At 36.0% G+C, this 13,490-nt stretch overlaps 1 protein-coding gene across 5 annotated transcripts in view; it reads left to right on the forward strand.

Moving 5' to 3' along the window:
- Positions 1 to 12,012: 12,012 nt before the first annotated feature.
- DCL4 (dicer-like 4) overlaps positions 12,013 to 13,490 on the forward strand; it is a 147,962-nt gene continuing 146,484 nt past the window's right edge. For 3 of the 5 annotated variants that reach the window (XR_016103226.1, XM_088957551.1, XM_088957553.1), the window contains exons 1-2: positions 12,013 to 12,374; positions 12,506 to 12,683. Coding sequence is in view for 4 of the 5 variants with exons in the window: in XM_088957551.1 (XP_088813677.1) it covers positions 12,247 to 12,374; positions 12,506 to 12,683 (306 nt within the window). In the remaining variant the exon portion in view is untranslated. The remainder of the gene's footprint in view (positions 12,375 to 12,505; positions 12,684 to 13,490) is intronic. The other 2 variants (XM_088957552.1, XM_088957554.1) reach the window with 1 other exon arrangement.

Raw genomic sequence — 13,490 nt, forward strand, 5'->3', positions numbered from 1 at the left:
CCAAAACCCTAACCGACTAGAGAATTTCCAGTTACAGATTAAAGAGGTTGTTTGGGTGTGGCGCTCAAGGCTTTGAGGGTTTCTTTTTATCTTCAAAAGTGGGCGACTACAGTTGGAAGTCGTTTGGATAGCTCTGGTTTAAGTGGCTACCTCTTCTCTCTTTCTCCTCGAAGGCCAGGTATGGTGAAACCCTAGTTTTGGGGCTTTTGAGTGCTTGACTAACCTTAATTAGGTCTATAAAGATTAAAAACATTGTTCTTTTATTTTCGTTTGATTGATGAAGTAATCTGGAAGCGAGGTAAAGCAAATCCCGGTGTCAGGGGTTGGTCTCATAGATTCCTTTTTTATATGAGTGACTACAATTAAACTTGATGGAACAAATTATCTTGCATGGGCACTATCCATTAAGATCCATGTATGTAGTAGAAGTAAACTAGGGTTTCTAACGGGTAGTAAGGCGATGCCGGATGAGTCTGGCCCTACATATGAGAAATGGATCCAGGATAACTATACAATTATTGGGTGGTTGATAAATTATATGCAGCCCCATATAAGTCAACACTATTTGTGGATGACTTCAGCCAAGGAGATTTGGGATAGTGTGATAGAGACATATTCTCAGAAATTAAATGTTGCAAGGGCCTACAAACTAAAGAGTGATGTGAAGAATTTAAGATAGGGGGAGAAGAGTGTGGCTGTCTATTATTCGATGTTGAAATCACTATGGCAGGAGTTGGATGTTATGGAAATATTTGCATGGGAAAGCACCATAGATGCCAAAATTTTCAAGCAATTTGTGAAAAGAAACAGGGTGTTTGAGTTCCTTACAAGATTCAATCCTGAATTTGATATCACAAGGCAGAATATCTTGGCCAAGGATGATGTATCACTTGCACAGGCATACTCTATGGTGAGCAGTGAAGAGTGCGGGCGACAGGTACAACTACAGACCCCAACTCCTCCAGAACATTTTGCACATGCTGGAATAAAACCAAAGGGGTTGAATGAGAAAAAAGAAATGGTATGTGAATACTGCAAGAAGTCGAAACATACTAATGATTCTTGTTGGAAGCTTCATCCAAATCTTCTTCCTAAGAGGTTTCGGAACAACAACAACTCTAAGAAGGGTGGTCAGTCTGGAAAACCTAAGAATGAAAATGTTGCCACAGTGTCTGAATGTGAAGAAAATCTGCTATGGAACAGTTGGCAGTAGTGAAGGTAGAATTTGAGAGATATGGAAAATTGATAAATCACTTGGAGTCTACTATTGCATCTTCCTCCTCAGGCACCCCTTGTACATCCGCTTTTGCCCATTCAAGTATTCGTGCTTTTGCAAATCATGCTACAGCCTCAGGTAATCGTAAAATTCCTTAGATTATAGATTCTGGTGCATTAGACCATCTGACTAGCCTACCCAACCTCTTTTGCTCATACCAACTCCTCTCTAGCAGAGAGAAGATTTCTCTTGCCGATGGGTCTCTTGCTCCAATATCTGGCAAGGGGAATATTAAAGCCTCTGATTCACTTGTTTTATCCTCTATCCTTCATGTTCCCAAACTTAACACGAACCTTTTATCTGTTAGTAGTTTAACCAAATCATTGAAATGCAGCATAACTTTCTTTCCTACTTATTGTGTTTTTTAGGACCTAAAGTCTCAGAGGACGATTTGGAGTGGACATGAGGCAAATGGAATATACTTGCAAGATGCCTCTGATCAAAGTCCTGGATTACCTAGTGGAGTTGCTTTGGAATCTGTTTTATCATAGTCAGTTAATAAAGTCATGATATGTCACTTCAGATTTGGTCATTTGTCTTTTTCAATTTTGAGTCATTTGTTTCCAGAAATGTTTAAGGGAATATCCATATCGAGTCTTCATTGTGAATCATGTGAACTTGTTAAACATTGTAGACAATCTTTTTCGGTGAATAATAAAATATATGTTTCTCATTTCTATATTATGCACTCTAATGTGTGGGGGCCATATCATTTACCTGCTATGGGGGCTACAAATATTTCATTATTTTTATTGACGATTTCTCTCGTTACACATGGATTTACCTTTTGAAATCTCGGGATGAAGTACCAAATATTGTAAAAAGTTTTATGAACTTATTCTTACCCAGTTTAACACTCGGATCAAAATATTCCTTTGCATTAGTAGAATAAAGTAAAAAAAAATCAGAGAAGAAGAAGGAGATAGCAAGAAGGAGGAAGATTGGAAAAAGAAAGGAGTTTGAATGTCTCCTCTTTCTCCTACTCTTATCCTTTATAAAATATACTTAATTTACATAAATTACAAGGAGGCCCTTAAGTAGGCATTCACATCAACACTAAACTTAGAAAAACATAAAAAGAACTAAAGGCCCATAAAGAAAAGGCCCAATAAGAAAACATAACATTAAAAAACTAATAAGAAAGACACTAATGGGCTAGGGCCCATTCGGCCCAGCCTCTCTACACTCCCCCTCAAGCTGAGCATAGATATCCATCATGCCCAGCTTGCTTATATAATGAACCAACTTTCCTTTAGGAACACCTTTTGTCAAAACATCAACCAACTGTTCTTTAGAAGCAACAAATGGTAGACAGACTTCTCCTGAGGCAATTCTCTCTTGTATAAAATGTCTATCAATCTCAATGTGTTTAGTTATGTCATGTTGAACAAAATTGTGTGCAATGTTGATAGCAGCATGGTTGTCACAATATAACATCATTGGCTTCTCACAGTTTATACCCAATTCATCTAAAAGTGATCTCAATCACAGAAGTTCAAAAACTCCATGTGCCACTGCCCTATATTCCGCTTCAGCTGAAGATCTTGCCACTACAAACTGCTTCTTACTCCTCCACGATTCAATGTTCCCTATTACCATAGCACAGTAACCTGAAGTAGACATCCTATCATCAATACATCCAGCCCAACCAGCACTAGTGTATACTTCCAGCTTCATGTGTCCATGCTTAGCAAACAATATACTTTTCCCTAGAGTCCCTTTTAGATAGCACAGAACTCTCTCAGCAGCTGCTAAGTGTGTATGTCTGGGAAAATGCATAAACTGGCTAATTACACTAATTGCATAAGAGATATCTGGTCAAGCCATGCAAAAGTAAAGTAACTTCCCAACTAGTCTCTGGAACACCCACTTATCAGGCAACAGTTCACCTTCAGTCACGGACAACTTATGATTTAAGATCAATAGGAGTAGAAGCAGGTCGAGCCCCTAGTTTTGCAGCCTCTGCAAGGAGATCAAGAACATACTTCCGTTGATAAATGAAGATACCACCCTTAGATCTGGCAACTTCAATTCCCAAGAAATATCTGAGTTATCCAAAGTCTTTAATTTCAAACTCAGTGTTAAGAAAATTCTTGAGATGAACAATTTCCTGAGTATCATTTCCTATAACCACAATATCATCAACATAGACAATCAGGAGGGTCACTAGGGAATCTCTCCTCTTAACAAACAAAGTATGATCCGATTGAGTTTGTGTGTATCCAAAAGCAACAAGAGCAGCCCAAAATCTATCAAACCAGGCTCTATGAGACTGCTTAAGGCCATAAAAAGACTTTTCAATTTACAAACCTTTCCTTACATCTTCTTCCCATGCACCCCTGGAGGTAAAGACATATAGACTTCTTCATTTAGGTCCCCATTCAAAAAGGCATTCTTTACAACAAACTGATGAAAAGGCCAGTCAAAAGCAATAACTAAAGATAGAAAAACCCAAACTGAAGTCATCTTGGCAATCAGGGCAAAAGTTTCTAAGTAGTCAATACCATACATCTGGGTATATCCTTTAGCAACCAAAGGGGCCTTATATCTCTCAACAGTACCATTAGAATGATACTTAATAGTGAACACCCACTTAGAGCCAGCCGGTTCCTTTCCTTTAGGAAAACCCACAATTTCCCAGGTATTGTTATGCAAAGTATCTAGTTCAGTCATCATAGCATCTCTCCATTCTGGTTTGGACAAGGCATCTAGGACAGGCCAAGGAGTTACTTGTATGGAAACAAAGGCAATGAAGTAATAGTAGGAAGGGGAAAGGAGGCTATAGGACAGGTGTTTGAAAATACAATGAGCTGTGCTTTTCCGTTTGCCTTTACGAAGGACAATCGAGAGATCAAGGTTAGGGAAGGTATCCGAAGTGGTAGAAGATGGCTGACCTATTATCTCAGTAGTGATGGGAGGAGCAAGAAGCACATCCGAAGGCATGGAAACAACTTGCATGTCTCTGAGTCTTTGTCTCTAGTACCACCTCTGGATAATAGGATGGGAAAGAAAAGAAGGGGGATGAGTAGTAGGAGGAGGGGGAGTAGGGATAGATTACTCAACTGGAGTAGACTCTATGGAAGATTCAGTGGGAATTGGAAGAGGAATAGATGGTGACAATGCAAATAACTCGTCTGAATGCCCCCCCTCAAGAGAAGTACCAATGAAAGGGACTAATTCTACAAATGTGACATCTCTAGAAACAAAGTGAGTGTCACGAATTTGATCAAAATAGCAATACCCCTTTTGTGTGGAGGCATATCCCAAAAAAACACACTTGTGTGCTTTAGGCTCAAACTTATGTCTTTGATGACTGTGAACATGGATATAGCAAGTGCATCCAAAAACTCGGAGAGGAAGAGAAAACAAATCTCCATTTGGAAAAAACAAACTAGAGGGAGTTTTAAACCCCAAAACCCGAGAAGGCATTCGATTAATCAAGTATGTAGTTATAAGAATAACATCACCCCAAAATTTAACAGGAACATGGGAAGCAAAAAGAAGGCTCCTCGCAACCTCAACCACAAAACAGGAACAGGAACTCTGATTTCTTTTACTTTATTCTGAAATATTCTATTGATTTCTGAATATGTTGTTTCTCTACTACCCAACACTATTTTCCATACAATATAATTGGCCTTACAACTGTTCTATAGAATTTTGTTTTTAATCTAAATTGTATTCTCCTATCACAAAAATGTCCATATGTAAAGAAGCTAAGACACTTTAGTGTCCAAGGTTATGACATTTACAACAATGAGATGCTATTTACATTTAAACATATAAATAGAATCTAATTTTTGTCAATGTTATAACCCTAGCCATTAAAATGACTTAGTTTCTTCACATCATACTTAAGGCTATGTTTGGTTTGAAAGAAAAAGTAGGGAAACCTTCAAACCAAACATAGCCTAAGGGTTTTTTGTTCACCTTTGCTTGCTTGGAAGGAGACCAGTGGAGAAGAGACGAGCAAGCAACAACCCAATAACTAGGGTATTCTTTTGAATGAGTCCTCTACTTAGATTATTCAATTTTTTCTTCTTCTAGAGTATGATATGAGCCGCAATGGCATTCAAGATTATGGGAAAATGCTTTACAAAGGAAAAATAGTAATAGACATGATGGCAATTTGTGAGATTACATAGGAAAACAAAGATGTCTATGGTGGCGTTTTGGTGTTCAACAAGATTAGTATTTCATTTGATTGGTGTCTTCTTTTCACTATATTTTACTTCTTGGTGTTTGATACGATTTCAACAAACAAGGTTAATGCATTTGGTTTCATGATAACTTTTTTTTACCACTTTCATGATTATAGTCATGAATCATTGACTTGTCTCCCAATCCCTTTCTCATTTATGTTGTTGCACACATAAAACTAGGGTTTTTTTTTTATGTGTGCAACAACTAGGGTTTTGGTGAATTGTGCATTGTTGATTGTTTGTCAATTGCTATCAAGTGGATCAAGATAGGGTGGAAGCATGTTAAACCCTATAAGGGCAAGGCATGTTTGAAACTTATTATATTCCCAACTTAAGGTGGGGCGGATTTGGGTGGAGGGTTTCGAACCCGACCCATTGACATGTAAGCTAGCTAACTGGTTGTGTTATCCAAATAACTCCAAAGTTGTTGTGTTATCCACACCATTTTGGTGAGACTCCACTGAGAAAGGCATTATTGAAAAAGTTTTAGTGAGCCTTGTCAGAGAGATACTGGCCCCCCTTTTCGTCCTCCGTTTACATGCCTTCCAATGGCTACATCTCTGACGACACCTCTAGTGATCTCGAACGATGGTTGAGTTCTTACATCTCCGACGATCTCAAGCGACAGTTGAGTTCTTACATCTCTAAGGATCTCAAGCAACATTTTTGGCGACATCTCTAGCGATCTTGAGTGACACCTCCAGCAATAGTTATGTTTTCTTCGGCTCCATCTATAATCTTTTTCGTGAATTTGATATATTTTTGCACCATTTCCTCCTTTTTTGGTTGACTTCTTACCCTTACCCTTTCCCATCTCAATGCGGTGTCCCTCCAGCCCTGGTCATCAGACCATATTTTTCATTGCTGACAAGTAGTGGAGTGGTTATCTCCTTCATTTATCACTTGGATTCATGTCTTTGGTTTTCTTTTAATTTTAGTCTTGTTTTTTCTTAATTTTTTGTATTGTTTTTAATTTTTTTTTCAAGTCAAAACATAAAACAAATGGGATCCTCTAATCAATTCAGTGTGAGGTAACAAATCCCCTCCCTATACTAATCGGTTTTTGTTTGTATACTCCTATACAATTCCATTTCTCTTGTCGCCAACGAAGCAATGGTGTGTTGGTTTGTCTCTTGCAATATTGGATGTATGAACTGCCATGGGAAATGCTGATCGATGGATGTTCCATTTTGTTGACTATCTAAAATTCCATGGTTCATTTCCTAGAAAACAAATGCAAGAAGATGAATTTTGATCATAATGTTTATTCGAAAATAAACGTTGGATGCAAAATTGAGAAAAAAATATATTCCTTTCTCATCGCACCCTTTCTCGACAACCAAATGGATCGTTAGGTATGGAGATATTGCTCGACTAATTTTCTCCTCCTCTATGACTTTTAGATCTATAGGGTGGCAAGTCTCCTCCTCCTTTACAACTCTGATATTGAAGGCGACAAGTTTCCTCTACAACGCTGAGATTTGATGAGGGAAACAAGTTTCCTCCTCCTCAACGACTGTGTGTGTGTGTGTGTCAAAATACTAATTAATCTAATGGCAATAGTATTAGTTTGGAGGAAGATCGGTTGTTGGAAGAAGAAAAACCATCAACTATTTGGGTATTTTATTGGATTGCCTCCACTCAACTATTTTATGAGGGAATAGGTTCATTGGAATCACCGATCAAGGTGTGTGTTTAATAAGGCTATTGTTCTTGTTTTCTAGATATCTAAACAGCAAGTATCCTTAGATATGATGAGAGGCATTTTGCCTGACAGTGGTGTTTTTTACAAGTTTTTGTAAATTTTCTAGTGGCTTTTTATATTTCTATAATTTCTATTATATTTCTTCATTTTTATGTTTTTTTATATTACTCTCCAATTTCGAGTCTTATTTTTTCTGTAATTTCTAGTTATTCTTTGTTTTTGTAATTCTTGTTATTTGTCTTCATTTTCTATGTTTTTCTATAATTTTTATTATATCATTATGCAATTTCAGTTTTCTAGTGTATTTTTTGTACTTTATATTTTTGTTATTATTCTATGTATTTCTTTGGTTTTTTCTATTTTTCTTCATTATTTGTATTTTTCTATATTTATTTTTTGCAATTTTTAGTTTTGTTGTACTTTATGTTATTCTTTACATTTTTCTATTTTTTATCTCATTTAATTAATGAAAATTTAATGGGTTGGGCGGGTTGGATTGGGTTATGGCGGATTTGGTTTGAACCATGAACTTACCTAACCCTAAAACATCATTGTTAATTCCCCATACATGGATTCTAATGGGACAATTCAAAATTTTAATTTGTATCTGTGATATTTGACAATAGTAGTGTTTTGTTTTGGCCTTCCCTTGTGTGGCCCCACCTATTAGACACGAAAGAGGGGTGCCTAGCCTCTTCGATCCCTCTCCCATCCGAGTCTTACATAAACTGGTTCAATAGGTGCCTTGCATTTGGAGTCACTATTAATTGGAAAATGATTTTGTCATTATTCTTAAAGGCCCCATCACTCCAGTTTCTCTTGAATAATGGGTGGCGACTCCAAATCAGCCTAAGTAAATCATTTCCTGACGCTTACAATTATCATGAAGAAAAAAAAATGATAGTAATGTGGCTTATTATTGTGTAGAACCCTTTTTTTTTTTTGTTTCACATGTATTTATACTTTGAACCTTGATTTTAACACTTATTAAGAGTAAGAATCTTCATGGACAAAATGAAGGATAATTTGCCTCAATGGAAATTGAAATGCTATCTATTTGTGTTATGTTGTATGAATGTTGTTTAATTTCTTAAGAAAGCTTTAATGGAAATAGAGAGAATTCAAAGAAATTTCTAGTGGAAAGGATCAACTAAGAACCAAGGTTAAGATGGGCAAGTTTGAACAAATTGTGTGCACCTAATAAGGAGGGAGCTTGGGTTTAAACAAATATAATTACTTAACAAAGATTTGTTATGCAAACTTTCTTGGAGATTTTTTAGAGAGTCTAAGGCATTATGGGTAAGATTATTAAAAAGTAATCATCTTACTAATAATGAAATCACCCCAAGGAAACTTATTACTTCGATTTCTCCAATTTGGAAAACTTAGTGTAAATCTCTATGAATTTTATTTCCTCGTTTGGGTGTTCATTTGTGTAATGATTCTCAGATTGATATTTAGAACTTCCATTGGATTATTAAGGACAACTGAATGGGCCATTCAAGGTGTTCAAATAAAAAACTAATACTAAGGGATTTAATGAATCCTTCAGGAAGTACTTGGGATAAAAATAAAGTGGATCAAATCTTTGGCATTGAAGATGTTAATGATATTTTAAATTCATATGTTTTTCAGACATATGAACAAAGATAATATTCTTTGGATGGATTTGTTAAGCCTGCATTTGGAAACGATGCAAATATGTAGAATTTAAAACGGTCCACATAAATTGCAAAGTTGGATTAGTTTTGCATTAACAAATTTACCTTTTACCTGACTTTTAGGTGTAATGGATGCAAACACGAATTCCAATAAAGCATGTCTTTTTTTATCAAAAGCTCAATTGAATGCAAATTTATTTATTTTTATTTATGTACTTTACGTCTTATTATCATTTGTTAATGCATTGGAAAGTGCATTGGAAAAGTGTCTTTTATCATTTATTTATGTACTTTACGTCTTATTATCATTTTTTTATTTATGTAAATATGCATTAGAAAATGTGTCTTCTATCATTTGTTAATGCATAAATGTAATGTTGTCAAACACAGACAAAAGTGAATGAAAGTGCAAATTTACCTTGAACCAGGATTTATACTCCATTTGCATCGTTAAGTGTGATGATAACAAACACATTTAGAGTATTGATAAATGGTGTTAAGTGTGCAATTGCATCCATTGAGCTAAAAGTGTTTCACATATTGCTATAAAAAGCAAACCATAAATTAAATGCATTGACAGCTGTAAATCAAAGCTCACAAGTGAATTAGTTGGAATTAGGCTAGTAGAGGATCTCTCCTCACATATAAGGGATCATGGCTTGGGCGCGGCCTGGGCTTTTCACATATGATAATCGCTATATGCTAGGCCTGAGTTCTGGGCTTGAAGCATAAGACCAAGTCGGGGCTAGGCCAGGTATAATTATGGGCTTACCACTGAATGGCATATAAAATTATTTTATACATTATATAATATAAAATATCATATACAATTTAGACTAAAAATGTCACATTTTGATATTCATATAAAATATATAATATAACACAAAATAACATATATACATGTATATACATTTTTATATAAAATACGTTTATTTAATTAAAATTGACTAGGCCAAGCTTGGCTTGAAGTATTAAGCCCAAGCTCGACCCTAGAATTTACAAGTCCAATGCGGCCCTCACTTTAGCCCAGGTTGAAATGATCACTGTTATCCTAGCAACAAAATTCGAAGTTTGTCGTAACAAAAAGCATTGGGTATATTACCTTTAGGCTTTAACTATCATTTTGTAAGCCAATTCAATTGAGGTCACGTTATGTGGACCCTTTGGTCCACATTTTACGTGCACCTTCCAATAAAAAAAATCACCACAGCATTTGAAAAAAAAAAAAAAATTATGCCTCCTCCTCTTCTATGAAATTGAATTGTTTTCCCTTTTATAATGTCACTTCATTTTGTTTATGTCTGAGTTCTTTCTATTTTGTTTGTTTAATTAGTCTACCTTTTTAGTGCTTTCTCCTCGTCTCCACCTTCCTCTGCAAGTTATGTTCATTAATTTTGTCTTATTCTTATTAATACAGGGACAGAGCAACTGTGAAATACGACAATTGGTGCCTTGTTCTATTACACAGGGAGTATATCCTAGAGAACCTGGTTATATGGTTTTGTCGAAATACGACCACAATGCAGCACATCAGAAAAATCATTTACAGAATATATACTCCTATGGAATGGCCTATGGCAAGGGAGGGTTCCAAGAAGAGGAGAGTAAGGACGAAAGAGAAGAAGATTAGAGATGTTTCACATTGCTGCATATGTCAGGTGGTGGTGTTTTAGGGAAGAAGATAATAATGATTTGCACCGATTAGGTTCACTACCCTCACCATCATTTGTGCTGTTAGAGTGACCTAAGAGCTTCGTCTCTCTTGGTTGAAACTCGAAGAAGGGGGAGAGTTAGGTAAGGTTTGTCATTAACTCCCGTTGACATGGCAAAATTCTATTCGAGGGCCTATGTAAATAATGGACTGAAGGGTCCATGGAATGCGAGTATTTGCATTTGGATTCTCCTCCAATCACAACTTACCTTTTTTTTGGTTTGTCAAAGGTATCTAGATTCTCATTTTATCTTGCTCCAATGTCCTTAGGGACCATTTGGCTAATAAATCATGTATTTTGCTATGTGAAAATTTTGTGATAGACATTTATCCCGTTATGACACTATCAAATCAGTATTTTTCTCATTACACTCATTCATATGCATTGATATTTACAGAAGTGGGTTTTGATTTATGTGCGCAACAACTGTTGGGGGAAGTTTCATTTTAACGCTTCCTCTAATGGTTGAACATTTATTCATTATTCAGCTGATGTGGCATCTAATGGTGGCTAATGACACCTAGTTGTCAATAAATAGCTTATCAAGTACTTTTTCTTGGTTTTAAAGACAAATCAAATATAAATGTTTATTTAATAAATGAAAGCTATAACAAAGACATACAAAACGACTCTCTTAAGATTTCTTCAACTCATTTTGGATAGACTCTAATGCCCTTTTTCCTACTCAAGTGGTGGGATCTTTGAGTCCATATAACATTTCTACCAAAAAAACGTGGGATTATAGATCCCAATTTGGGACGTAGAATCCCACCATTTTGGTGGGAAACAAGTGGGAATGGAAGCCAAAACTTGTTTAACAAAGAAAGCACCTTGTACTATTTCTAAGAGTTAATATTAGAGACCCATGATCCATTAAATAATAAGAAGTATTATTAATTAAATAATAAAGAACACCAAAATAGTTAATAATTAATTAACTAGACAATTAATGAATAAATAAATAATAAAAATGCGAAATAATTAAAAATACAAAAAGTTATTAATTAATTCATAATAAATATAAATTCTTAAATAAAAATAAAATATTAAATAGTAATTAATTAACTATCTATAATTGCATAATTAATTATAAATAAATTAATAAAATATTAATCATAGAATATAGATTTTAAATATTACTAATTACCCAATTAATGAATTAGTAATTATTATTATAATTGACTTTCCCAATATTTTACCTTTTGTAACCAAACAATGAAACATTAAAAATTTCCACCCATCTTCTCTTTTTTATTCCACACTATATTTTCTTGACCTGGTCGGTTCACAACTAGATTTGCCAGGTTCCCCTCGCCTGAGCAGGAATAACATTGAACCGGATTCCCTCGTTGCCACGTCACGAGTCCACGATTGTCGACCCGTTCTTCTCGTGTCGTGAGACATAGTGCGGCGATTTTCTATCATCATCTGCCGTGGGCCCGTGACGAGAGAATCCGTTGCTCAAAAGCGAAAAAACGCGACTATTGTCATTTGTCAAATGTCTTCAGACGACCGCGGAGTCTCAACGGCAACAGGAGCAGGAGAATCAGAATAATGCACTAAAAAGGAATCTGGAGTTTTCCCTCTCCTGCACGCCAGCAAGCATTAAAGTGGGTGTGAGGCCAAGCATAGTTTGGTTGAGAAACATTGATATCGTTTTCAATTTGCACGCCGTAACTTCACTGAAGCGATGGAAGTTTCAAGCAATGAAGACACAGAACAGAGCGATACGTCAGTGGCTTCATCGACCAGCATCCATTCCATGGATAACGAGAATCGGTCGAGGGCATTGAAAGATCCAAGGATCATAGCTAGAAGGTAGGCAATCGAACGATTTCTGCTTATTTCATCTCTTTCTCTTCCCTAGTGTTGCAGCTTGCAGTTAACCTTTGTGAAGAACTGAATTTTTTCTAGTTAAATATGGTTATTCTTTTGGTTGGTTTTGTCAGCTATCAATTAGAGCTTTGTAAGAAGGCTCTAAAGGAGAATGTAATTGTGTACTTGGGGACGGGTTGCGGGAAGACTCATATCGCAGTGCTGCTTATGTATGAGCTCCGTCACCTGATCAGTAAACCTAAGAAAAACGTCTGTGTTTTTCTTGCACCTACGGTACCTCTGGTTCGGCAGGTGAGCTTTCTTTGTGGCTGATTCTTTTGTTTTCTCATATGTCATTGAATATGTCGATTTGTTTGGGAATGATATAAATATCTTGTCGGCATTCATTTGGGAGGTGTTCCAAAAGTCTTTGGGTAGTATTGCAACTTAGGTTTACCCTGTCTTCTGACAAAGGTACTACTCATTGTTCCTCGAACAAAGGTTCTGGAACTTGGGAGGATACTTTTCTTCTGATGATTCCTAGTTGGCAATGTAAGAGGAGTAGGTTTGGGTAGACTATATATATGCAGAGAAACACTGTTTCTTTTTCTTTTGTTCAGGGGGAAATACTGTTCCTAAGTGTGCTTTCTGGACTCTGGTCTAGTTGAGCACAACGTTGTAAAATGCGGGCGTTCCACTACCCTGAGTCTCTGAGGCCTGGCGTGTAAGCCTCCTGGGCATGTATTTTTAAATAATAAACAATTAAAAAACAATAAGAAATAAACAAGAAAGAGGAAAATTTCCCAAAAAGGGAAAATTATAGCTGTAGTTTCTAATAACAAAGCTATCATATGAAACAAAAACATACATTTTATTAACTCCACCTGGAGTTTGTTAAAGATCTGTTAAATTGTTATGTTCCCACTTGTACAACTGGGCCCACTTGCTCTCTTGCCAACTGTCAATTAGTTAGGTCTCTGTTATGTAACCTCTATTCATACCTCTCCACTCATTAATGAAACAAGAATTTTTTCCTCTCGTCAAGATTCCACATTTTAAGCATGATAACATCTATAAAGCTTGATGTCAATTGCCAAATTGTCAATAGACTCAATACAT

The sequence above is a fragment of the Nelumbo lutea genome, chromosome 8 (genome assembly GCF_056320005.1).
Source record: "Nelumbo lutea isolate HS-2025 chromosome 8, American lotus-T2T, whole genome shotgun sequence".
Taxonomy (NCBI): Eukaryota; Viridiplantae; Streptophyta; class Magnoliopsida; order Proteales; family Nelumbonaceae; genus Nelumbo; species Nelumbo lutea.